Source organism: Centrocercus urophasianus, unplaced genomic scaffold (assembly GCF_019232065.1).
Source record: "Centrocercus urophasianus isolate 14NV4802_14NV808 unplaced genomic scaffold, USGS_Curo_1.0 seq_34, whole genome shotgun sequence".
NCBI classification, from domain to species: domain Eukaryota; kingdom Metazoa; phylum Chordata; class Aves; order Galliformes; family Phasianidae; genus Centrocercus; species Centrocercus urophasianus.
Window position 1 is genome coordinate 8004755 of NW_024884911.1, and position 27009 is coordinate 8031763.

A 27009-nucleotide genomic window follows, 5' to 3' on the forward strand; every position below is an offset into this window, starting at 1 on the left:
GAGCAGCACACAGAGCAGCACACAGAGCAGCACACAGAGCAGCACGCAGAGCAGCACTGCCCGCAGCACAGCTCCAAGATCCCCGTGCTGCTCACAGCCCAGCATCGCCCAGCAGCCCCACGGCCCCGGCTGCTCACGGCTGGGAGCAGAGGTGGTTTAAGAAAGCATACGCTGTGCTCCCTGTGGTGCAGTGGCACCAGCCCTGCTATGTGTGCACAGCACTCAGAAAGACGAAATGGAGCGTGTTTGTGTTACAGGAGATAAAAACATGGAAACAAAATATACTGCAGAACTCAAGCACCTTATCTTCGCTCAGCCTCTCTTTCTTTGCAATAATTCATTCAAGGAAGATCCAGGAATAATTTTTGATGTAAACTCTGCTATAAACATATATCACTCTGCTGATAAAAATCACAGACAAAACTTGTGAAATACAGTGAGTTTCATTCCTTTATGCTACTAAAATAACTTTTTTCCATTTAAAATTCAAGAGATACTGATCTGCTGTTAAGAGTTCCCCCAAATGCATCATTCTGACACGTCACACTAAAAGTCTCTTATGCTGACCTAAAATAATGGCTTTCGGAACATCTTTGGTGAATCTGGAAGAGGTCAGCGGATTTCAGGGGAAAATTATTTTCTCCTTTTGAAACCATGTTGAACATTTATTAAACATGAAAATCATACGGATGGCTACATGAAAATGCGAAAATAAAAATGCAGTATCTTTAAGGTTGCCTTTGACATAACCTGTCAGAACTCTCTCAAAACTGACCACAGTTCCTCATTTCAGGGTCTCCACTCACAGGTGGACTGCACTTCATTAAGGTTGCAGTTCTGTCCCTTGTTTCCCCCTGGGTTATCAGTCTGCTCCGTTTGGGTCCAAGTGTCATTTGCTGAGGCACAGGCGCTGCCACCCAGCCCCATCCCACAAGGACACAGTCCTGGAGATGCTCAGGGACAGCTTGAAGATCTCAGCTGAGGGTGCTAAAGGGAGCCTAAGATGGAAACCTTGCCTTTCAGGGCTGGATTTTCAGATACAGCCCTATTTTGCTGGCACAATTTTATCACTACAAATATCTGCATCTGAAATGAAACGTGGCTGCAAACCCTGAGGTGTTAATGTTCACAAGTGCAAACTACACCTTTAGCAACAAAACTGGTCTGATGTGCAGCTGAGCACTACGTGGTTGGGTATTTCTGCCACAGCCTTTGCAGACTGTCAGTTATCTGTTACAGAGATATGTTGGGTGCCATCTCAGAGCTCCACAAAGACAACTACTACACACTTGGACTGCCTGGTCAGCAGGGACATCTCTCCCCAGGCTCACACCTTCACAAGGATCATAAAAACTTGCTGGGAGACAGGAAAGGGAGACAGTGACTGGAGCAAGAATATGGAATTAGGAAGGGGTAATGAAGGGGAGAAGGATATAGTTCAATAATTGCTGATAAAATCTGTGGCAGCTATAAATTTACTCTTCCAAAAGAATTCAACAGATCATTACCTCTGTAAATACGTATCACATAATTCTCTCTCTCTGTCACCTTGCAGATAAGTACTTAATATTTAGCATCTCTACCCCGCACAAGCCCAGGCGTAATAAAATCCTGCCATGTTTTTGAATCTCAGTTACTTTTTGACAGTGGATAGTTACGTTTTGACGCCACCAGGAGACACTGTCCCGTTCTCCTAGGGCCTATCTTGTGCCTTTTACAACGAATTTTAGGAATACAGACCCTCATTACTCCACGGGCACAATAAGCACAGCTCCCTGGCTCTGCCCTCTGCCTGGTGTCCCCTCCACACAGGAGCCCTCTGGCTGCTGCCTGCGCCAACGCCTTCCTGAATCAAAGCTCTGCTGACCCTGCAGCCGCAATGGAAGCAATTTCAGACTGTGATGATACTGAGATCCTCACATGTCCGAGGAATTGTTCAAAGTCTTTCCAGATGTTAAGAAGTTCAAAAATATCACAAAGATGTGGAATGGGTATGTGACTCCTGAGCTGCAGCCTACCCAGCGCTTCCTTGGTGCGGCGCTGCCAGCGGCTACAGACAGCAGGCAGGAAACTTAACACCACTGGCCACAAACAGCATTAAAAGGAGGCTCATAAAACGTGCATCTGTTTGCGTTATGTTCTCTACAACAGAATCAAGTCAGATTAAAAACATTCTATAATGAATAAAATACACCTATAAAAGGAAAGGACATGGCAGCAATAATTCTCTGGGCATCTAGCACACAGAGAGAGAGAGAGGAGAGAGGACATAAATAAAAAGGACTACTCACTTGGGCTCTTTTCTTCCACAAGGTCACAGGCACAGAGGAGTTCAGAATCGATTGAAATGGGTTTCTGCTTAATCCAAAACTTAGTGCTGGCCTTCTGATTAGTAACAGGGTCTATCTCTACCTTGTCTCCAGAAATACCTGAGATGAGAAAGAATAGAGAACCACAATAGTGATCTGTTTAAGTGATTTCATATCAGCCATTTGACACACTTTATAAATCTTAAATGGAATGAAAGTATATCGCCCTTCTGGGCTTTTTGAAAGCATGGCAGCTTTTGAAACCGAAAGCAAATGATTATCAAAGTGCATTGATAATCTGTATTTTATTCTCCTGCCTTGCTGGGAAATAAGCACACCAATGAGAAAAAAAAATCACAGGAAAATTTCTTCCCAGCACACACAGAGCTCTTCTGGAAGCAGCAGCTACATGAACCGCAGGATGTATATGAAGACACGTATTTCAGTCGTCACTATTATATGTGAGAGGCACCATCACACGTCACTATTACATCTCCTGGGCAGCACACATAGAACATACTCTACACAAGGACAACACGTGTTTTAGTATTGCAGAAGTGCTCTTTGTGGTAAACAGACACCCACAAACAGTGGCACCCAGCTCTGATGATGCTGCAGTGAGCACAGACTGGGAGCCGGGGAGCTCCTGGCCCCACACAGCCAGCCCAGATGGCCGGGGCTGGTTCCCACCGCACACAGGTGTGTGCCTCCACACACAGCATCCTGCTGCAGACCTCTGGGGACGGAGTGCAGAACATCCCTACACTATTACCCCTCTGCATGTCTCCTGCGAGCGGTGTTTGTGCAGTGGATGTAACGGGGAGCTGCAGCCTGCTGGGGTGCTCATGGCATTTACTGCAGGCGTCATCACGGCACTGCTGTGCTGTGCTGCTGGGCAGGAGCTCATTGTTCAGTGTCTGCTGACACTAAGAAGCAAACTTCTCAGTCTCTAAAAGTCACGGCTTTCAGGTGACGCTCATGGTACAGGAGGAAAAAAGGAAGCAGCAGAGGAGTAAATGAACTTTAGTTCACTCTTGCAACTTACGAAAAATGGCAGAGAGAAACTTCTCCTTTTAAAGGGCTTTGGCTACGATGCTTTTGAATACATTGCCTTTGCTTTGTCTGAAGCAGGAGAAAAAAAGAAGCTGACTATAAAACCTCTAAGAGCTGTGACCAAATAAGCATCAGATGCCACATTCATAACTGTCTCAACCCTCAAAAACAAAGTCAGTGTTTCTAAAAGCACAGTGACTGCTGCAGAATTTGCACATCTCTGTCAGTACTTCATCAGTACTTCATGCACCTAAAACGAAAGCACACACAGCAAGCAATGCATGCTTGCAGCAGCCTTCTCTCCGCTGTCCTTTCTACTGAACACAGGGTAACCTTCACTTTACCCCTGGCTGCTGAGACAGGTGGTAACAATGCCACCAACTCCCTCCCCACTTCTATCAATCCAAGAATGCACTTTGTCATTAAGCATACGTCACATCAAAGACATCACATTTCAATTAAGCACTGTATCAAGAGTCTAATTAACACAAGGACTGTTAGAACTACGTAATGGGAGCAGGCTGACGCTCTGTCTGGAGCCCAATTTGTTTTGCAATGTAATTTTGGACACATTCATTAAAATCAGTTTTGTTATTTCACAGTAATCGATTATTCAAAATGCTATTTCCTGTAGCTTAATCAAAATACGTGAAGTTGAGGACATAAAGAAATAGTCAAGGCAAGTTCTAAGAATAAAAGATAAAACTCTCTGCGTGCAATGGATGCTCCCCCGCCCGCCCTTTAGAAAAAGTCACTCCCAAAAATATCCTTTAAAAATTTCACAGCATGGTCCTGCAACTTCAGCATCCACAGTCAGTCAATATTGTTAACGTACCTTGTTAATTTGATAGGATTTGTCAGGTAACTCCACTGGAAAATTATATAAAACTGTTCCAGATGAACAGATGATAGTGACATGAATTAAAGTGATAGAACAATAGTGGAATATAAACCAGAAATGACACCCAAAGTGGCTGTTGATTTATTGCCATCCTGAGTTTGGTTCTGGGCTTCCATGTATATTAGTGCTACAAATCTGGGTCCATTTAGCAGAGAGATGCTCATACATACATCACCAGCTCCTGCTCCAAGCCAAGGTCACTCCCCATTGCATCAATCTTTTCAGCAGAGGCTACTTCACCAGGCACAGATTTTGTAACCGTCTCAGATGTAACAGACTTCCTCCTCTTTCATCTTTTTTTTATCATGTAAAATACACTTTAACTTCTATTATTTTTATCTGCAAATTGTTGCTGTATACTTCATCCATTATTTCTGTATCTCAGCATCACTGGCTTAAGCTCACACACATCCAAAGAGCACATTGACAAAGAATGCTGTCTTTTTTGTGTTATTGTTCTTGCAATCTGTGCGCGTTGAAACCTAAAATCAAAACACTGTTATGGATGTGGCTTCTACAGTCTCTGTCGCAGCACAAATTTATTATACTCAGAAAATAAGCAAAAATACCTCTTCTAGGATATTTTAAAATTCGTTCAATTTAGCACAAGAAATGTCACAGCTGCAGTACCCCAGTACCACTGCTCTGCCCTCGCTCCCCTTGCTGGCTCTGCGATGCCCCCGCCCCGCAGGAATGCTTTCTGGCAGCAGCTTCCCATGGCAATGCGCTGCTTTTCGTTCTGCTAACATGGTACACAAGCAAATTTGTCTTATGCCTTCACACCACAACTGCACCTTTCTAAAAATGTTGGGAGCACTACTGTATGTGCATCCACCATTAGCTGAGACACACAAAGGTAGGCTTTAAGCTGCCGGGGCTACCGCTTCCAGCCCTAACAAAAATCACATCACGAGGTGCTCATTCCTCCCCTTCCCATTTGCATCTCTTTTTTCTGCCAAGAAGAACCATGCAGAATGTAAAGATGACTGAGCTGGCCCCCATATTTTCAGTAAATTTTGCGTCAGACTCAGTGACCACTTTTCAGACAGCTAAAAACATTTCAAAAAGTACCACTGTGCAGACAGCAATCCACAAACACAGCTCACACTTTGGCGACCTGCCCCATGCAAGTGAAATAAGGTACAGTACAGGATCTATTCAAACAAGATGAGTATTTGCACGTACTCATACATTCTTTCACATTCAGATGATGGAACTGGGGCTCTCCCCAAAGCCACACAGACATTTCCAGGCAGTCACCACACCACTTTTCAGCTAAGTGGGCGGCCATCCTGTGCTGCTGTTGGACCTGTGCTGCCATCAAACCACCAGTGCTGCCAATAAGGAGCGATGCTGTGGCTTCAGAATCTCCAGAAAAATGTCGCTTTGCTGTGGCTGCACCATAAAACCAGTGACACATAAAAATGCTACTGAGAAAAGTCTTAGTGACTGACTGCTAACCAATCACTAAGCCAATGAAGAATTTCTCCATAACCACAGCCACTCATTAGAGATTAAAAGAGAATTAGGTATTTTTTAATACTTCAGACTGCATGGAGCAGTCTGTTACTCGGAGATGATTAACACATTAGCACTCAGCATCGTTACTGCAAATAGCACCTCGGTGCTTGCTTTATCAGCAGTGCTCCTTTAACATCACAGAGACATTCAGTAGAAAAAAACCAGCACTGTACAATTATATTGACTTCTTTTGGAGGCTTTGGCACTGTTTGCCTGGATTGTGAACACCTCACTGAGCCCTCTTGGATTTTCAAACAATAGTCACAATGCAAAAATTCCACTGCCAGTGTGCTGTCATCAGAAAGCATAAATGTTCACAGACTATTATGGAAGGGAAATGCCGTGGTCCTTACACTACTGGGCAGGATCAGCTCCATTGCTACAAAACAAGATACACCACTTGTTTCATTTAACAGCTATTCTCCCTTCCCCATTTATCTGCAGCTATCTGTCGTGACCTCTTTGGGCTCTCATTTCAGACGGCTTCCAGACACAGGGGGTCAAACTTCACTGGAAGCCAACTCTCACTCCCCGACAGTTTGCTCAAAAGCAGAGAACACACCAGTGCTGTCCTGCTCCAGCACGAGCCTATCAACCCTTCCTTAACAAGACAGCTCAGAACCTCCAAGAAAGCCTCTCCTGTACAAATTTTAGAGACATGCGTTTATAATGTGCTTAAGGATGCAAGAGCAAAGAGACTGTAAAGACAACAATACAGAGAATGCTAGCACTTAAATTTAACAGTTCTACTGAATTCCCAAGAATAAGTGTGTTTTGTAAACACCACAGCACCTAATATTTTATTGCCGAATCATTTCTTTATGGACGGTACTTGCAGGAATGTCCCAGGTCACCCACCAGTCCATCATTAATCAAATTCCCACAATTTAAACACAAAGTTAAAAAGCCATTCAATCATTTTAAAACAGCAATGGGACTTTGATAATTCAAGATTCTGTCATCCCTTGGCCTTCAGGTTTTCAAAAGCATTCAGAAAGTGAAGAAGGACAACACAACACCTTCAGAGGATATTTTGCTTCGCTCCAAATGTTGACTCAGTGGTTAAAATCTTTCAGTAAAAAAAAAAGAGATGGGATCATTAAGCAATGGCCTTCCTTCAGAAGAAGCATGTGCTAGCTGATGGTGGATAATAAAAATACCAAATTATTTTCAATGGAAAGCATTTTTTTTTTTTACTGCTGAAATGCTAGCAACACTTTCAAGCGATGTGCTCCACAATAAAACTGACCAACATGATAATGAATGCCTTAAAAATGTCGGAAATGGACAGTTAGCTATTAGATACGGCCAAAGGTTTGAACCATTCAATTTTCCACAGCACTTTAGTAGGGATTGATTTACCTAACTGAACATCAGTGGTGAATCGAAGCCTATGGATCATGCTGACTTTGAAGGACTTGTAGTGGTGGCTGCTGAGCATGTCCTGCACCGTGGCTATGTCGATCTGAGGGTCCTCCTCTGAGATCTCCTCTCCTCTCGAACCTGCAAAACAACCCACAGCAATGAACAAGAGGTTACAGGACGGCACGCAAACCGGCGGCACGTGGCTGCGCGGGGGCACCTGCACTGACATCTAAACCAAGGGATTGCCAATTCGTTCAGGAAAGAAGAAAGCGCTCAGGGCCCACGGCAGCGGGAGGATCCTCTCACGCTCCACCCGCAGACTTGGCCAGCAGCTCATCGCAGACGTTACAGCAGAAGTTCACGGCCCAGTGCAGAGCACTGCCATGTCCCCAACGTCCCAGCGTCAGTTCCTCGTGGGGCACGGGACCCCCCAGCTCTGCCACGTGGGCTCTCCAGCACAGCAGGAGGGGAAGCAGCATCTGAGCCCCAGCTCAGCTGGGCATGGGTCAGCCAGGGCCGCGGGCGCCCACCCCTGCACGGTTCTCCTGGTTGCAGCACAGCGCGGCGCGGCGCAACGTGGCCCCTGCGCTGCCTCTGCCCCCAGCTCAGCTCCCCATACAGAAGCTTACTGTCAATTAGTATTCTCGTTACCACTGCAGGTATGGCTTTAGAAAAGGTAACATCTCATTAAGCCAAAATTCCAATTACTGAAAAAATACAACACATTTTAAGGATTCTTTTTTGTTTTATGACATTGGATTAACACCAATTTAAACATTACTATAATGCAATACATAATTTTGCACAAAGTAATTTCTATGCCAGCTGCTAATAAAGCATCTCAGCTCTAAATGATCATTCCAGTGCCGTTAGATAAAGTGGTAAAAATATATTTGAAAACTGACTTAGCTTCTTCAAGTAGATACTGAAGAATGACACGTTTTGTTCAATATCCCAGCTAATGCAGTCCTAAAAGCTGAACCGACTGCCAGTTCAGAGTACTAAATTTGCTGCAGGAGATTAATGAAAACTTTATATTTTGCTGAAATTTTAATAATGGGAAGATGAGATGCTGGACTTTCAGTACAGGCCTTAAAGCCACAGCACGCTTTGGGGAACCCCTTGCCCATCTCTGCCCCCACCTCGCTGTCGTGCTGCCCCTTGGCCCCAACCTGGGCACTCCAGCTCCCAGGAAGCAGAGAGAATTCCCAGGTCTGGCTCTGGCAACAAGGGCACCTACACTGGAAAGACAGCGGCTCGGGGGGAGCCCTGGCACAGGAGTCAAGTGCCTAGCATTGATTCCAAAGCAGGCTCCCTTGTATCGGGGTAACTTCAGACCTACCCGCCATTTGCTTCAGCAAGAGAAACTGTCAGAGCAGTGGCTGTAAGCAGTACAGACGTAGGAGAGAAGGAACAAAACCGCCAGGAATGGAGCTTTTTCCCAGCTTGCCAGGAGCGTTCCCTTCTCTATTTGTTAATTCAGTTACAAATGTCATTGCTTATGACAAATACCATTCATGTCTGCACTGAAGTAAGATGAGCATTTACTGCTACATGAGTCAAAACACACGTTGAAAGCACACAGAAGATCCACATTTCATCGTGTCAGTCCCACTGCCTCCATCCCACCCACAGCAGGGCTGAGACCACACTTCTCCCACAGCCCCACGGGGAGCACCTGTGGTGTGGGGCAGAGGAGTTAAAGCTACACACTGGGCTGTGCCATTCGGCTTGAAAAAATTCCAAAAATCAAACGAAATGGTCTATGTGTGAATTTATGCAGAGCCATCTTAACATCGCCACCACTCCATGCTCCAGAATGACAAGATAAATTGTAATGGCTCCTTCAGAGACATTACAATGTATTTTGTCAAAGACCCCTGTGTTAATGTCTCTATACTATGGATTATCATAATGTATCATGTCAAATTCTCACGTTGCAGTACTTCAAAGATACACTGAGATATGTCAAACTTTTTGGTGCACTCAGAAGCATCTTGCAGCGGGGTGATGGCACGCCAGGGCTCAGGGAGCAACCTCCCATTCCTGGCCCAGTGTGGGGACATCGTTAATGCTCTGCCATCATTAACACCTCCCAAACCAAACAGAAAGAACATACTAACCTCAGCCTGCACCTTTCCTGAAGGAAAGCTCTGCCCAGTCCCACTGCTGCTGTGCCCCAGCCCCTGCCTGCCCGTAGCTACCAGCGCCCAGCTGCTCTCACATGGCACACACCTCTATTAAAAGTATTAGAAAGAAAATTAGCAGCCTGCCAGGTCATAAGCAAGAGAAAAAAAGCCGCCGTGGCTGCAAACGTGAGCATGTTGGCGTGTGATGCTGCAGCAGTGCGCTCTGCTGTGGCTGACGTGAGGGAACAGCAGGATTTTGCGCTGGAAGCATTTCAGATCCTCTGCGCATCACATAACCTCTGCTGATTTTGTTTTATGAAGCTTTGTGAGTGGATTCAGGTTTACAGAATCCTACAGTTGCTGCTCTTGGGAGAGCAGCCAGAAACTCCACCATCAAAACAGATCATCTGTCTAAAGATGGCAAGACACCCGGACCCCTGAGGGTGCATTGGATAATAGCAGTAATATCAGTAACAACAGAGAGAAATGCCCTGCAGGGAAAAACCTGACTGCAGAGCTTGGCACGTTGCTCTCTCCCCGCAGCTCCGAGGATGTCTGCGAGACTGCCGGAATTCAGCGAGGGGAGCAGCGCCGTCTCCTCGGCTGATTGGGGGAAGAATCATAAAAATATTTTCCACATGCAAGCAGCTGTGAATAAACCTGTCAAATATTTACAGGCCTGTCAGGGTATTTGTAATGGAGATCGCACTGTGGCTTTTGAATGTAAAAGATTCTGCTTGGGAAGACAATCAAGTAAAGTGGATGCTGGGGCCGGCGCTTCCCTGAGAGCTGCCCAGCGGCCGGCAGGGCACACGGCCCTGGCCTGGGCCACAAACAAAGGCCTCTGTATAATGGCTTGCAGAGAACACCGAGAGTTCTGCAGTTCTGCTAACAGTTTGCCTAATTGAGATTTGGCTTGTGAAAGAAACTGCAAAAGAAGCTGGAGCTGTGCGCAGGACAGACAGGTAGGAGCCTGCAAAAAGTGCCAAGCACTGCGAGGCAGCGGGCTGCTCACCGTGCCTCCATAGGGCGCAGCAGTGGGAGAAGCGGGGCACGAGCTCAGCCACGAGCAGAGCAGGAAGGAGCGGCCCGAAGGAAGCGTGAGGCGCTGCTCCAAGCTGAGCCGGGACAGGGCGGCGTGGGGCAGCTGCCCAAGGACTGCACATCCCTGGTGCTGCAACTTGAGGGTGAGTGGAGGTCTGCAGTGCAGGGCTGCCGAGCCGCGGCTCCCTGGGAGCTGCAGCAGCAGTAACAGAGCACACTGTGGCACCGGAGGCGTGAGCCTGGAATGGACGCGTCTGAAAGCTGAAGCTGATCCTGCATGGACTCCTGGAAGAGCCAGGGGATGTCTAAAAGTGATGCATTTCTAATATCAGAACATAGAGATGCTGCTTGTAATACAGCTTCTTAAAATATTTAAGAAAATCCCATTCAAGAGCAAGTGAACCTATATTTCCTTGATGCAACAACAAAACATAAAGTTGACTGCACTGCAGAAATGTCACCTTATTACTTTAATGTACTTGTCTATTGCTTAATGGAAGTTCTTAATTGTATTACAATTAATTACATACACAGGGTCCCCGGTTACATTTTCCAATAAGACACAGCCTTTGGTACAGGTCTAAAGGCACTAAACCAATTTTAATATATTAAGGCCAATTTCCTTTGAATACTAATTACTATCTAATGATAAAATGAGAAAGAGGAACTTTCCAGAAGTAAGATGGTAAGAATAAAACTAAATCAGCCATAAATACTTTGCTACTACATGCTTCACATTACAAAGTGCCAGCTTTTAGCTTAAAGACAAATCTTAGTGCAAGTTAAATAGTTCTAAATATTGGAAACACTTTATTAGTCTGAACATCATTAGTAAAAGCTGGAGAGATATGGGATTTCTCCATGTATATTTTTAATAATGGAAAGTTCTCTGTTTCATTTAATACCCTGAAATATAAACTTTCTATTTGCCCAAAGGAAACTGACAGCCAGTTTACCAGCAGAGATTTGACATTTTACGCATATATGTGCATACATATTTATGAATGGATATGAGACTATGAAGAGTAGATTATAGTTTATATATAGCAGATCATAGATTATATATAATTATAGTTAGTGTAACAGTTTTCTCCTAAGTAGCACATTGAAGCTAAAAATACTTTGAATAAAAACAAAACGCACAACATGAACTAACATTTTGATGTTACTCAGAATTTTCAAGTTATTTGATTAACAGTGCAAAATTGGCACTATTTCTATTCAAGCGCCGTGCCAAAAGATAGCTCCTTAAGCACCACAGCATCCAATTTCTCAGCGCATTCGGGGAACCGGACTACAATGCATGAATTATGACTGATTTTATATACTGCATTGTCCTTGAACATCTGTTTGTGCAGAGAGCTCACTGCATGGCTGTTTCGCATATACCCCTGCACAGGAACAATGGAAAATCACTTTAAATTCACCTACGCTTTGGGGGAGAAATTCCTCCTGCATTCTTTATGGGAATGCGGCGTCAGTTCAGAGAGCGCCCAGTTACAGCATGGCAGAGAAGATACAGAGTGTGCGTAAGCGGTTGTTATTCTGCCTAGATTGCTGCCAGCCTTGAACAAACTCAAACAGCGATCTGTTTTTCAATGACAAAGTGGCCGCTCAGCCTTCCCTTTCAGCCAGGCACAAAATCCGTGCATGGGACCAAAGCCAGCACCTGCAGACAGGACGGCTCCAGGCAGTCCCTGTCCTGGCAGGGCTCTGCTGATCTGTCTAACATGGGCCTGGAGACCTCGAGTTAGAAGCAGTGCTTTTGACTCTACAGCCTCAGAACCTCCCCACACGTTTCCTCAGCTCTGTGTTCCACACAGAAGCTCTCTCCCACCCATGTGCCGCCCCACTGAGAAGGGCAGTGTTTGCTGCAGGAGGGCTCCAGTCAGACGTGAGAGCTCCCTGATATGTGCCAGTTGGAGAGCAGCCCTCCGAGGCTCTGTGTGCCCTGCCAAGGCTGCAGGTTTGGGTGGAGGCAGGGGAGATGAGTGCCTCCTGCTAAGCAACTCACAAATGTAGGACAGATCGATAAGCGAAGCAACCCAGTAGCTCATGAGGGCTCAGAGCATCAGTATGAATACTTACTGGCCACGGGGGGACTCTTCCACAGATGACAAAAGTAAGTTAAAGATGTAGTGTATAAAATCTATTTTTAATTACAGGCCCTGCATACAAAGATGTTATTTTTAACCAAAATACGCAAAACCCACTGAAGTGTGAGTATGCATCTTTTCAAAGGCCAAAAATTTACACAAAATAATAGCTGGGTGCTGACGTTGGGAAGTTCAGCCTTTGGGAGAGTGTGACTGGAGCAGGGAGGCTACAATCGCTTCACTTCATCACAACAGTGCGCAACTTCTCTGCCTCTTGCATCATTCTCTCTCACAGTTTCTTAGAACCACTTTATGAAGAAAGCAAGCAGGAGTGCCAAGAATATTTTGGCAGACAATGCTTAACCTCAGCTCAGCACTGATGTACCACTACAGGGCTCGTTGCAGCCGTGCTGCAGCTTTGCTACTCCTTACACAGAAGCAGAGTCTTTGCTTGCCACTGGAGTTAGGAATTACTTTGGTGATGGTCTTCTGACTTTCTAGGACAAAATATGAAATGCTACAGCAGGAAAGCAGAAATGAAGGGGTCTCATCATTGAAAGCAAGAAATTTTTCTCCTGCTTCTTGAAAATGGCTGTGATTGTTCACGGTAAATACTCTGAATGCAGCCCTGACTGAGAATAGAAATGCATAAAGTTTCCTCATTGGTACAATCACAATTTTGACAACTAAAATAGAATGCAAACGAACCAAAACTGAGAGCACGACAGTTGGAAAGGCTGAAGGATGGAACAGCATCTATGGAGGACAAACACAAATCTATGCTAAAAGTCTACGTAATAAGTTTCACATAATTTCTTGTAAAGAAGTAAATTAGGAAATGGTATTAGGATCATTATAACAGTAACAGAGCAAAAACATTTTAGCATAGGTGAGGAGGTGACTATTTGTCTAGCATTTTTTAAATCATCATACTGCTCTAGTTACAGCTTCGTGCTCAATTTCTTCAAATTCTAATTTGTCACTGACTCCTACAGCAGTGTAGTCATGGCAAAGCACACTGCAGGCCAGCCACTTCATTCACAGAACAGTGTCTGCAATAGAAAAAGCTTCATGTTTCCAGTGTTTCTCAGGGTTGGTCATACATTTACAAAGCAGAGTTCAACAAAAAAAGATTAATCATGAAGTAATAAACAGGATGCAGACTGTTTACTAAAAGGTATGAAATCCATCATTTCCCTTTGGAATATTCTTTTGGCATAACAGAGCAGTGCCTCAGGAAAGGGTCTCATCAGAACTTACTTGCCCAGACAGTACAGCTTGTATTCCAAAATACATAACTTATGTGAGATTAAGCAATTTACAAGAGCAAAAGTGAAAAGGGCAAACGTACTGTTCTCTCGGACAAGGCAGAATTCCAAAGTGCTCTGGCTCTCCAAGGTACAGTCTAAATCTACTGGGACATTAGGTTCACTCTGCTTCTCCAGCCGATACTGAGGACCTGAAACATAAAGTAACTTGTAAAATCATCTGTTTTCTAACAAAGTGATGGCTTATCACGTTCAACTACCACAAGATTACTCACACCCTAGAAGTAAGACAGGTAGACACTTATGTTTCGAAGTTCTTTTCCAAAGGGAAGGGCCCTGTTGTGAGAAAGAGCAGCCTGGTGTGCAAGGAGACAAAATACTCCAGATGCGTTGGGCTGCCTGGCAGTGCTCCCCGCTTTGCTGCCAACCAAATTCTAACCAAAACTTCTGCACTTTTCGTATGCTAACTGAGCTGGTATTAAATACACTCCCCATGCTGCAAGAGAAGGGCACTGCCTGTTTTAAGAAACTCCTATCCAGATCTCAGTGTGTATCTATGCTGTATTACTCGGGCATTTTTCCCATGTGACAAGCACAGTGTGTGTGCTCCCAGCTGCTCTGCCCTCTCTGTGACTCTGGTACAGAACACCCATCCCCAGTTGCTGCCTGGCTGCTGTCTGCCCGAGGACGGTGCAGCTCGGCACCCCAGGCAGTGGGCACTGCTGCTCTGTGGCTGCTTGGCACACCTCAGTGTGTGACTCTTCCAGCTCAGCACCAAAGCCCGCTTGTCTTGTGGGGCTCAGCCAAACAGACACAATTAGAAAACACTGCAGAAAGCCCGTTACACAGCTGAGAAGAGTCTGCACAGAGCATTGTGCAGGGAAATAGCCCTTCTTTTGTAACTTCCTTTAAGAATTGCATTTTGCCGTGAAAATCAGCTCCACCCAATTTGGCTATTTCTACCTCTGCCAACAGAAGGCTCTTCAGAAGGCTGAACTGCCCTCGAGCACGAAGGATTTCCCTCAATAACCAGGAACCCAGGCTGCCTGAAGGGAAGGATCTGGTGTCCCAGCAGCCGGATGGCTGCAATGAGTAGGAAGGGTCTTCAGTGGGGGAATTTGATCTTTTTGCAGAGATCTGTATACTGCTAACATTACAGCTGCTGAAGATAAAAGCTATTTCATATAACTGAATCAAACATGAACACGTAATGATGCTGTTGCTTAAAAAGAGTTATTTTCAGACACATTTCCTGCAGTCATAGGTCTTTTTCAAGATTCAGGTGTCAGTTTCTTTCCTCTCAAACCGCACCACTGAAGGAGACAGTGCTGACACCACTCCAAGACCTGGCAGGGAGAAGCCCCATCATGCTGGGGCACGGGCTCTGTCCTCACTGCAGCCACAGACAGCGCACTCCCTGCCAGCCCCTGAGCTGCGTGCCCAGCTGGGAGCTCTGCCCTGCTCTCCTGTCTGTGGGCAGCAGCATCGCAATGGGCACAGCAGAGCGGTTGCTGCGAGCGCCCTGAGAGCCTAATCCTTGCAAACTGTAAACAGTTCAAGGAGTGTTTCCAATTTCTGAAGCAAAGTTCTGATGACAATGCTACTTTAAATCAGATTGAGTGGTGTCCAACCTTAAAATCTACTCCTGACGTTGGGGAAAAGGCGGCTGCTGGAGGGAACTGCAGCAACCTGCTGGCCCAAGGCTGGTTAGAGTGAACAACGATACAGAGCACCTTTACACTGGTCCTTATATAACAAAATAAATGGGATTGAAATAATGAAATAAATCTACTCCCTCTTTATGAGCATTTAAAATATTTCTGAATACTTTTCTGACTTTGAATTATGACAGTATGCAATGAAATATTTAAAAAATATAAGAAAATTAAGTATCTTAGCCTCTGATGGCATGCCTAAGAAATGAAATTTGTTAGCCAATTAATTTTAAATTTACTACAGCAGACGTTCAATTACAGCTTCCCATCTCACCTCCCCAAAGCTGCGTGCAGAGCATTCAGCTCCCAAACAGAGCACTGCTCCTCTGCGCCATGGAGCTCAGAAACTCAGGCAACTTTCTATGTGAATAACTCCTTAAAAACAGGAAATACGAAGAAATTCACAAAAAAGTACACATGGGTTTTTACAGTACCTACTCTGAAATAATACACAGTATGTGTCCGTGCACATTTATGTGGCCACTTCACGGCAGATGGCAACCATCCGGCTGGTTCCGTGGGGGATTTTTACTAGCAGACGTCCCTCACGAGTTCAAATGAAGTAACTGTAGCAGAAACATGACGTGATTTAACGGCCTCCTAACAGAGCGTGGCTGGGGGAACTTCAACCACATTTCGGGCTGCAGTGCCAAGGCTGGGCTCCACGGCTCCCTGCTGCCTGGTGCAACGGCTCCGTGCGGCTGCAGGAGGGCTGGAGGCAGCAGGACCCGCCCTGAGAACCAAAGGAATGGCTATGAGCTGCTGCTCCAGTCCTTGGGCTCTGTCACAATACTTGGAGGGAGATAAACCGCTGCTGAGAGAAAGCAAGCAGGGCCTGGAATAGCCAAGTCCTGGAACAGCCACAGAACGGTGCGAGAAAACGCCCCAAGCCCGAGGGAGCAGCTCGAGGCCCAGCAGCACGCCCGGCCCCGGGGCAGCCTGGGCACCTGGCTCCTGCCGCGGCCAGCAGTGGGACTGACGGCGCCCCCACACAGCGGCCCCGCCGCCCCGACCAGCACCACGCGACCCCCTGCACCACTGCTGGCTGCTGGCAGGCACCTACTGCACCTTGCTGTTTCAAGATAGCCCTTACAACAGAGGAAGGCTTATTGGGAATTAAGAACGGACAAGAAAAATTGCAGTACCACATCTGTAGTGTTATTTTCCTACAGCACCACTCCGACGCGTCCCAGGAAGAATCGCACGGCATAATCAAATTAAGCATCTCTCTTACAAAAGGGAATGGCCATCCATGTAACAACAAACCAATTCTGTTGCCTTTTAAACTGCAAAGCCTTCAGAATGGGGTTTTGAAAGCATGACCCATCAGTTCTAATTTTTAAAACTTATCCTTTCAGTCAAGACTAGAAAAAGGCCCATTCCAACTTTTATCTTCACTACAAAGTGCTGTTATCTTGGGCTGATGTCAGGAGCTCTATCTCTCTTTCTGCTGACAAGCAGAGACTAGAGAGATAAGATTGGGAACGAATCTCACTTCTCTGAGTAAATAAATAATCAATACTCATCTAAATGTAAATGAGAAAGTATCCCCCTCTGATAACAGGGCTCTTATCAAACAGCCAATTTTCTACAGACATTTGGCCTCAACCAAATCACCATCATTCAGCCCCAGCCTAATGGCTAAAAATCGTAACTAAATTGAACCGATCACCAGAGATCAACTAAGTTCAGCCATGGCTACTACAGGTTCAAATGTTTGGAATGCAATTTTTCCCCCATTAACTTTCAATAGCAATGAAGAATACCACGGTCAGGGGTTGAATCTGCACAATAAACAAATAGTAACACTTAGAAAGAGAAGGAGGCTTTAAGGGAAACTCCGAACAAAAGCCATCTCAATCTGCACACAAGTTAATAAGATAAAACGGGGATCACAGACTTACCGTGATATTTGATGTTTGTGGAGTTGTCAAACCTAACCTTTTCTAAACGCACTAGTATAAAAGAAAGAAAGAAAGAAACAAAAAAACCCCACCCAAATGGTTTAAAACAGAACCGACATTCCTAGTGTTAGTCTGCAACAAAACACATCTTTGGTCCTGCTCAGCCCTTATCTTCACCTAGCTCCCAGGAGCTCCTGAATTCTCACAAAAGCCCCAGCTCCAGCTATATTCCTTTGTCAGCTGCTTCCGCTCCCTTTATTGTCCAGGCATTTGTTCAAAACACTTTTGAATTTCTGATTTCCACAACACTGGCTCCCATAATTTATTGCACTGTGTGAGAAAAAGAATTCCCTTTTGTCTCAGAACATTATTGTCTGCCTACTGCTTTTGGTGCCACGCAGTTCTTGTTTTATGAACAACAGTGATAAAACCCTCCCATTTAACCCAGTGTACCGTTCTCAGCCCACACACTTCATGGTCTCCCCTTGTGCCCAGTCATCTCATTTTCCAAACTAGCCAAAGATCTCTGCTCAGAACCTACTCATTTCATGCCAGATCCATTTTTGCATTCACACGTTTCTGCATCTTTGTTGCTACTACCATTATCCTTTTTAAGATATTATCCTTTGTAAGATAAAATGTAACAATCAAGATGTGGGCACTCCATGATTTATGTGCATGGGCACAGCAACACTTTCTGTTTTGTTCTCTCCTCCTCTCCTGATTTCTAATATTCTATTTGTCTTCCTGACTGCTCCTAAGCATGGAGCCGAAGTGTTCAGAGAACTATCCATGACGACTCCAAGATACTTTTCTTGACTGATGGAAAGTAATTAGAGCCCATCATTGTATACGTATAGTTACGGTTGCTTTTCACCACGTATATTATTTTGCACTCATTGACACTGAATTCCCTCTCTCGTTTTATTGTCCTGTCACTCAGCATTGTGAGATACCTCTGCAGCGCTTCACAGACAGCTTTTATTTGCACTATTCTTGCTTCCTTTGTATCAACAGCACATTTTGTCACATCAGCATTCACATCCTTTTCCACGCTGCACATTAACTGAACAATGCAGGTTCTACCAGTTCCAGTGGAACTTCACCAGTAACCTAGTTACTAATAATGGAGAGCCATTATTCCTATTCTTTGTTTCCTGTCTTTTAATCAATTATTAATCCATGTGAGGATCCTCCTTCTCATCCCATGACAGCTTAATTGCTTTATGAGCCTTTGTCAAATCTTTTTGGAAATCTAAGCGTGCCGTATAAAACGCATCATCCTTATTCAGAAGGTCTCTGGTGTCAGGGGCTGCTCACATGTTTGTGAGGCACAATCTCCCCTACAAAAGCTGCACCAATTTCTTCCTCGCTGTACTGCATTTGTCCACGTCACCTTTTAATTTCCTTCTTTGCTAAAATGTTATGTAGCTAAAAGGAAGCTGAGGAATGCAGGTCTCTCCTCACGCTCTTCCGAAGAACGGCTGCCATACCACTCCCTGAGCAAGGCAGCAAGAGCATTATGTCACACCCCATTTAACACTGCAGCACATTCGTAAGTGAGCTCTCCCCATGCTGTCCATGATGCCTGCCTGCTCATGGACAAGTTTCAGCACTCACTGTCCAGGCAGAGCTCCTCTCAGAACACAGGAAGGCTCTGCTTGAGGGTACAGCATCCTCAGCAGCACGCAGCTCCACATCTTGTGCATACCATTCTAATTCCAAACTTGCAAACAAGATATTAGAAATTGGAAGGCGGTTTGGCGGCCATTGCCTAACGATCACTGCAGTAGCAGCCAGGCAGACAGGAAGGAAACAAAAGTGAATGTGAGCTGTGTTTCGGGCTCTGCTGAAGTACAGGGATAAGACAGGAAAGGAAACAGCTGATGAACATTTAATGCCGATGTTTGTGCTACTTCCCTGTTACAAATTTCTTCTTTCACAAGGATGCATGATTTACTGCTTTACTGCTCTGCTAGGTTTTGAAAGTGCGATTTCTTTTTAGTTTAAATTATGTTTATATTTATGTGTTGTTACCACTTCTTTGTTATGGCTGAAAATATGCTACAGCTATCACACGGCCATAAAGAAGAGGACATTTATGTACTTCTACCCTTTCACGTAGCCTGTCAAAAAGCATCAGCCGTGCCAAGCGCAGTGCTGCAGAGCCCAGCTTTCAGCAGGCCATGTGTGTGTGGAGTGGGGAGGAGCCCACGTGGCTGAGAGCGGAGCCCTGGTGGCACCAGGAGATGGCAGTGGGAGATGGCACTTTGTCCTCCCGGCCCGTGCTGCAGCAGGGGACGATGCATTCCCATCAGCACCGGACGCTGAGTCTTGGTTGTAAGACAGAGCAAAGATGACAAACAAAAGAGGTCGAAGCAGAAGGACTGACAGTTTGTGGAAAGCAAAAAAATGAAAACAGAGGGGTCTTGGGACTCCTGCATTGTGATTTTTTGTTAGATTGCAACAGACAGGGCAAGGATTGCATTGTTTGCTTGGCAATGGCAGTAGAGCCAGAAAGTATGTGAACAGTTCAAGAGGAAATAGCTGCAAAGCCAGAATGTTTACATCTCAAACCCTGCTGCTGTGAGGACATCTTAAGTCTGTTTATCTGTTAAAAATCCACAACGTCTCTCAACACCCCTAAAGTGGAGTGAAGATTTTATCATTACAAATGCAAACACTGGTTAATAAAGATATCTGAATTGTGAAAACAAACTTTTAATACTGTGTGCAAGCATGAGACTTTTTCTCCAAGTCCAATCTGCTTTTTCTTAACTTGCACTGTTGTGACATGACCAAATTTTACACAGTTATCTGCTGCTCTCCACAGAAATACAGATGGTTTTTGTAGAAATAAACAGTCATTTATATGAAACAATTGTAAAATAGTTTATGGAAACCAGCGGTGTAATGCATTCAAATAAATGCCAGGACTGGCTGATGGAGAGCCAAGGTGTTAAATCACACTGCTTAAGAATTCAGCTGTGGGAAACAGATAGTAAATCCAGAGTGACAGAATTTCCAGTGATGGCAAAGGTTTCTGACATCTAGTCCAGTACACAAAAACTACAGCAGTTCAAACCCATTTTACTTAACACTACCTTGACAGCCAGTGAAATTAAAGAATTTAGTCACCAGCCCCTTAAAAAGGAACAAACACACTTCGTTTACGTATCACTCTTTTGTAGAACAGAAAGGCAGGCAGCATGCTGCTCTGCAGCAAACCGGTCTGCGGAACATTAACGGAAATATGTAATTTTTACTACAGACCTTTATTCTTTATGCATTGGCAACGTAACTCTAAATAAAGTGGAAAGGAAAAGGAAATCATCAGCTTCGACCTATAACATAAGGTACCTATGGCCAAAACACAACAACACACACACAGTATTTCATCACAGGTTTTGGAGATAAGCAGTGCTAAGGGCAGTGCAGCTCTGCACGCTGCAGCAAGCACAGCACAGGGCCCTGCAGCTGCTGCCCACCGAGGGCATCGGCACACAGCGCAGCCCGGGCTCTGCTGCCACCAGGGCTGTGCATTGGCACACGGTCTGTTACCAGTGTGGATCTCAAGGTGAGCACGGTGCTTTTCTCCTGCTATCCATCAAGCAGTGCACAGCACGGGTAACACGACTGCCTGGGAGGTGCTGCATGAGCTTCCCAAAAAGTGAACGAGATGGTCCCAAAACGTACCTGGTGTAACAGTAATGCCTTCTCTCATCAGAGGATAAAATAAACAAAAACCTCTATCATTCAAATGCTGAACTGGAGAATTTAAAATGTCACATAAATTACGGCTTTATCACCAATCCAGAATAACCAATAAATGTGCGATTTCAATACCAACAGCTCTGGAGGAGATTCAATTCTATAACTCACTTTCATTTCAGAGGCCAGACGTGAAACATTTTCCTCCACAATTTGGGCTGATGTCCAGAATCCCATCAGCCCAAATGCACGGGCCTAACGAGCTATGTCTGTTCTGACAAACTATTCACAAACTTTATTCCCCATGAGCTGTTCCACGTCCACCAGCATCCCGTCCCCCTCCACGTCCGTGCCTGCACAGCGTCAGCGCTCAGAGAAAGGGCTGAAATTGATCACTGCTGCTGCAAAACAGATCGCCTCTGTTGGCAGACAGAAATTGTTTCAAGCAGCCTTTGTGCCACCCTCCCCAGCACAGAGGTGCTCACCCTGCACAGCACCAATCCGGAGGACATTTTGCTGAAGAAATAACAAGAAAACAATTCAGCCAGCTCCTCACTGCCCCTGGCAACGGGACAAGCACACCTGGGAGAAAGGTTTGACATTTGGAGGCTGTGTGCTTAAACCGAAGTGTTTTCTTTATTTTTTTAAATACATTTTTCTTGTTGGTGGAGAGGGGCAGCCAGCATGAGAAAGTCTGGCCAAGGACCTACGAGTATTGATTGTTTTAAATTTGTATCTTGCTAGTGTAAACAGAAGAAAAACAGTGGTTCTGAAGTATTTCCAGGTAAAGCCATTCACAACTGAGGGCAGCAAACTCTGCAGGGATGCTATAATTACCCAAAGCAAAGCCAAGGAAACTCAAAACTACCATTAAGCAGAAGAGCACGCGTGCAAGCACAGGAAAATACAAATTAATTGGCTTTTCACTGTCACAGATGCTGAGGCTTCCATCTCTGAGAGTCAGAGCAAACATATGCGTCGCCTACTCTAACATATTTACTTTTAATTTTAAGCTCCTCAGCTACCATCTTCAACGGCAACATCCGACTTAAGTGACAGTTTATTCTAATCGTGGTTCATCTCTTCAAAACACTTTCATCACAGGGCTGTGGATTCAGGCAGTTTCCTAATTCTCCTCCTTTCTATTATCTCTGCATCTTTCCAGGGCTGTTTCCACCCCCCTTCCTCCCTTCCCACGCTCTCCAACACACGACACCCAGCCGTGACCTGGGGGAGGACGGGCTGCCCGCACACAGTGCTCCTCCCCACCCCCGGCCCCTGCCCAGCGCACGGCTCCCCAGCCCGGCTCCAGCCCCAGCAGTGCCACCAGGAGCTCCTGCAGTCAGCAGGGAGTGAAGGAAACCCAGACCCACCATTACCGGCACAGCTCTGAACACTCCAGAAAGATGAACACTGTGCGACAGGTTTAAAGGAAAGGCTTCCTCGTGCTTTCCCTGCAGCCTGGCAGGGCACTTGGCAATACGTGGTTTCTCAGACCAACTGTATCTTTGTATTACAGCTGTTGCTTATCTGCTGCAAAAGTTTTGAATAAAACGTGTTAATAAACTGTTTTCAGAAGCATGTTTGAAATGGGAAATTAACATTAAAAGTGGTGCTGAGACTATCTGTTGGAATGTGGTTTCTCATGAAACCTGGACCTTTTCCCTCGCTGCTGTTGAATGAAACAGAAGCCTCCCATGTGCCTCAGTGCTCCTTACTGGGAGCTTCTGTTGGCCAGGATATGAAGATAACCGAATAGCTCAGAGCCAACAGAAGTTACATGCACCACAATGCAGCTCTGTACCAGGCCCACCACAGCTCGTCACCCCCTGATAGGAGCTCAGAGCCACGAGGGGCAGCCGGGCCGACCCTGCTGCAGGACCGAAACACAGCATGAAGGCTTTTAGCCCCACATCCTATTCCTGGTTCTTGAATTTTGCTCTATTACTCAGCTTCCTTTGGCGGTGAGATAGCACACTTATACAGATTAGGAAGATTATTTTAGACTATTTTTGGTCACTTTACATATTTTAAAGAATGCAGAAAGCAATAGTTGACAGCTGTTAGGAACTTGAATGTTATTGTAAAGCAGCTGTTTTCATTTATAGAAATGCACCAGTCTTTCTCCAAACTGAACAGAATACTGTGCTAATAACTCATGCTAACCTGTGGAAAATACAGGTCATGTCTGTGAAATGTTGGCAGAAGATACTGTTTATAACAATTAAACTTGTGTCACATTTTGTTCTTAAAAGGAGTGAGCATTTCTGGTTCAGGCATGTTTACAGTTGGAGCAGCTATTAAATAACAATCAGTAGCATGTTCATCCTGCAAAGAACTTCTACTTAAAATCAGACAAGATTAATCAGACAAGGCTTCTCCACTCACAGAAATTTCCAATGACGAGAGGCTGACACGGACCAGGAACAGGCAGGCTTATTCTAATGTTTCAGCATTTTACATTGTTTAGTTTTGACTCTCATTTCCTTCTGAAAACATTCAGTTGTTATAAATGGACATTGGTCCTTAATTTGTTTAAAGCCAAAGCCTCTACACATACTCTCTTTGCATTCCTATTTTATGTTAGTATTCACAGTCCGTTCAGTCAAGCCATGGAAAAACAGGCAACTGGCATCCTAGAGAGTATATTTGTTGAGGAACAAAAGGAATGAGACAGCTGAAAGGCAGGGAAGATAGCTTCCAAGTGTACATATAGTTCCTGCACATATTTAATTTGAGAATCACCATGGCATCAAGATACACAAAGCGTCAAGAACGAAGCCATCATCTTTCTCATGTTCCTACAGTTGTAAGCCGCACAAACACACCTTAGAGAAACCACTGAACGTGGGTTTTAGTGCAGATACCAGAAGCCTGATAGGACCTACCTGCCTACTGCACTTTGAGGGGAGCAGTCGGAGCCAGCGCTGTGCTGTGCTCACTGCACACGGGGGGCTCTGCACCCCACCTTGGAACAACCGTGCCTCCCTTGTTCTGTACGAGAGCCCTCCTAACAAGCGGGCTTTAATGAGTACCTCTGCCCTAACGGAATTCTTACTGCGAGCTGACGAGCGGCTAACGTGTAAGTACATTAAAAGTAAGACCAGTAAGTGTGCAAAAGCAAGATCAGTAGAAATACTCTCAGGATTGACTGTGTACAGCAATGTTTCAGCTGTGGAGCGAACCAGCAGTTGCACTGACATCAGTACTCCACAGTTCACAGCAGGGCCTGCATTTCAGACCAACTTTATCCTTAAACTTTCAGCTGCTAGAGTGCTCACAATGTTCAGTAATATTTTCCAAGATCCCTAGACATAGCAAGCTGATACAAAGCCATCCTTAAATTACCTGTGCACATCTGGGTGCTCTTCAGAGCCCTGTTCAAGCACCTCAGTCCAGCCACACAGTGAGGCCCACGCGAGGCCCTGAGGAGCCGTGCGGGGATTTCAGCTTTTCCCCCTCCCTGCCGCAGTCAGGGCAGCACCCAGCCCAGCTCTCCTCTCTTACTCTCCCATTCTGGCTATTTTCACAAAGCTCTTGTATGAAAGACTCTATGGAGCTCCCTCAAGCTGGTCCATGGCAGGATCTCCTCTGGGAGCTCATTCCACAGGCGAGACTGTTTTATTTCCAGCTCTTGTGTAAAATATGCATTTGCAGTACATGCTGCTGAGCATGCAATAGGTTAAACAAACTGATGATAAAGAATTCTACTTAGTTATTTTTCATTACCATAGGAAAACATCAATTACATTTTCTATTTTATGAGTGTACACAAGGGAATCCATTACAATAAGAGAGAGCTTATATGGCTGTTTTTGCTGCTTCTTTGCTAAGCAAGAAGAACAGTTAGCTTTAAAAACAATGAAAGCAGCCCATAGAGAAGGCAGGCAAACCGGCATACCTGCACAGACAGCTCCTACCCTGATTTATCCAGCCTGACTCCAACTAATTAAACATCTGCCTCAACAATTTCCTCTGCAGATTTATCTTCTCCAGTACGCAGCATTGACTGTTTGTTACAGGCTTTTCCCTTCCTTGCCACCATTCACATAAACTTCTTCCCGTTTGTTATTTGGGCATGTGACAAGGATACAGCGTTCCCATTAACCCCCTACTGGTATTTCTTGGGGGATGGGTCATGAGGCCCCTGATACACTGCTCCTGTACAACCACGTGCTCTGTGAAAGGACTTCAGGGGTCTGCTACTCTCAGCCATGACACAAACAGGTGATTTTCCACCTGCACTTCCTGTGGATTTGCACAAAATTGATTAGTTAAAAATTATCAGAGATCATACATTCAATGTAAAGCATTGCAATATCAGGAAAGGGTAACTGCAAAGAATATAAAATACTTTCAATTCCTTGCAGAAATTTTGTCTAACTTTGTCAAACATAATATCTAAATAGAGCTGGACACAACAGATACACTTTTTCCATTTCTTTCATTGCACTTTCTATGAATGAAAGGTCGCGGCCCACTTCTGTCCTCACCTATTGACCTATATATTCCTGTAGCAAATCATCTTTGGTTTGCAGTTAGATTGCAATCAGAAGTCTTATTCAGCCTTGGTCTTCTCAAGAAATAGAATTTTGAAACAAATGCATTAATATTACTTTTACAGCCATAGTCCACCATGCAATTACACGAATGCCAGTGCACGTACTGAAACAAAACAGCAACCGGGGCTCTGCACCGCATTCGTCAGGACAGTCCTGTCATTAACAGCCTCGTGCTCCACAAGCAAAGGTTGGTCGCTGCAAGGACAGCAATGGCATTTTTAAAGAAAGAAGCGAAATCGAGAAGCTCAGGAGGTTATGGGCTGGCAGAGGTGAGGACTTGGGGATTTTCAGGATCATGCAACACAATTGCTTGTTGAAAGGCTTTCCTGCAAGCTACAGGTTTCTAGCTGAATAAATAGCCAGGAAAGCTAGTCTAATATCTAAGCTCTCCTCCTCCCAGAACAGCCAACAGAGGTTTCCACATTTCCTATAAATGTAGGACCAATTTACAAAGCTGTAAGCACCACAGATTCATTTGTCCTGTGAAGACCGACCTGCAAGCACAGTGAATATGAAGAAAAGTTCGTATGCACGGTTCATAATTTGGTTAGTAGCTCTAAGAATCAGAGCAGTCAGCTTACAAAAAAGTGTTGCTGAATGAGGAGAAATACTTTTCGTAAATTATGTCATCTTTTATTCAGAACTCTAACATACTAATCCACTGCTTAATAATTACTTTAAAGACAAAGGCAGGGGACCTTACTCTGCTAATAGTCTGATCTCAAATTCCATTCATCTGCATATCTCCCAGTGAAAGTTAGAGGTACACTCACTCCCAAAATGAAGAATTTGCTGCTACTTGAGGAGTGGTGACGAAAATCCTTCTGTGCTTGCTGCAGTGTGTGCACCCGCAGGTGTAACAGCCCTTTAATCTAGATGGCATTTCTATCCCGTTCTGCTACCAGCAGCAGAAGGGGATGGAGAAAGGCTTGTTCCAGGTCCAGAGGGCAGTGCAAGCAAGTGGACCCTCTGTGCAGACAGCTGCAATTTCTGCTGTTTTACAAAATGACAGGCGAGACCAAAAAAATAAATTAAAATCAGCTGAATGATGAATTGCAGTAACGGGGAATGAGGGAATTTTTGGATAAGGGAAGTTTTTAATAAAAAAGTTTAAGTTATGATTGACCAATTTAATACATCAATACCTAGTCTGGGAGGTATCACCCACACGGCACAGTCACACAACAGCGTCAGCACTGCCTTACAAGTGCTCACCAATACGTAAAAAATACAAAACAAACAGCATTTGCTTTACGAGGCTCAGGAACACGGGAACTCGAGCACAACTCTCCCACAGCCACCGTGTGCCCAGCAGTGACTGCAGCTCACGGAGCTGACAGCTGCAGCTCTGGCCACGAGCTCAAAGCACAACCTGCAACAACACTGCTGCTCTCAACAAAGTGAGAGTTCACAAGTAAACACACGTGGAAG

At 45.0% G+C, this 27009-nt stretch overlaps 1 protein-coding gene across 2 annotated transcripts in view; it reads right to left on the reverse strand.

Moving 5' to 3' along the window:
• Positions 1-27009, reverse strand: part of MAPKAP1 (MAPK associated protein 1) — an 82392-nt gene that overhangs the window by 8519 nt on the left and 46864 nt on the right. The window contains exons 8-10 of one of the 2 annotated variants that reach the window (XM_042830556.1): positions 13770-13877; positions 7147-7287; positions 2292-2429 (exon numbers count right to left, since the gene is read on the reverse strand). In XM_042830556.1, the coding sequence (XP_042686490.1) occupies positions 2292-2429; positions 7147-7287; positions 13770-13877 (387 nt within the window). The remainder of the gene's footprint in view (positions 1-2291; positions 2430-7146; positions 7288-13769; positions 13878-27009) is intronic. The other variant, XM_042830557.1, reaches the window with a different exon arrangement.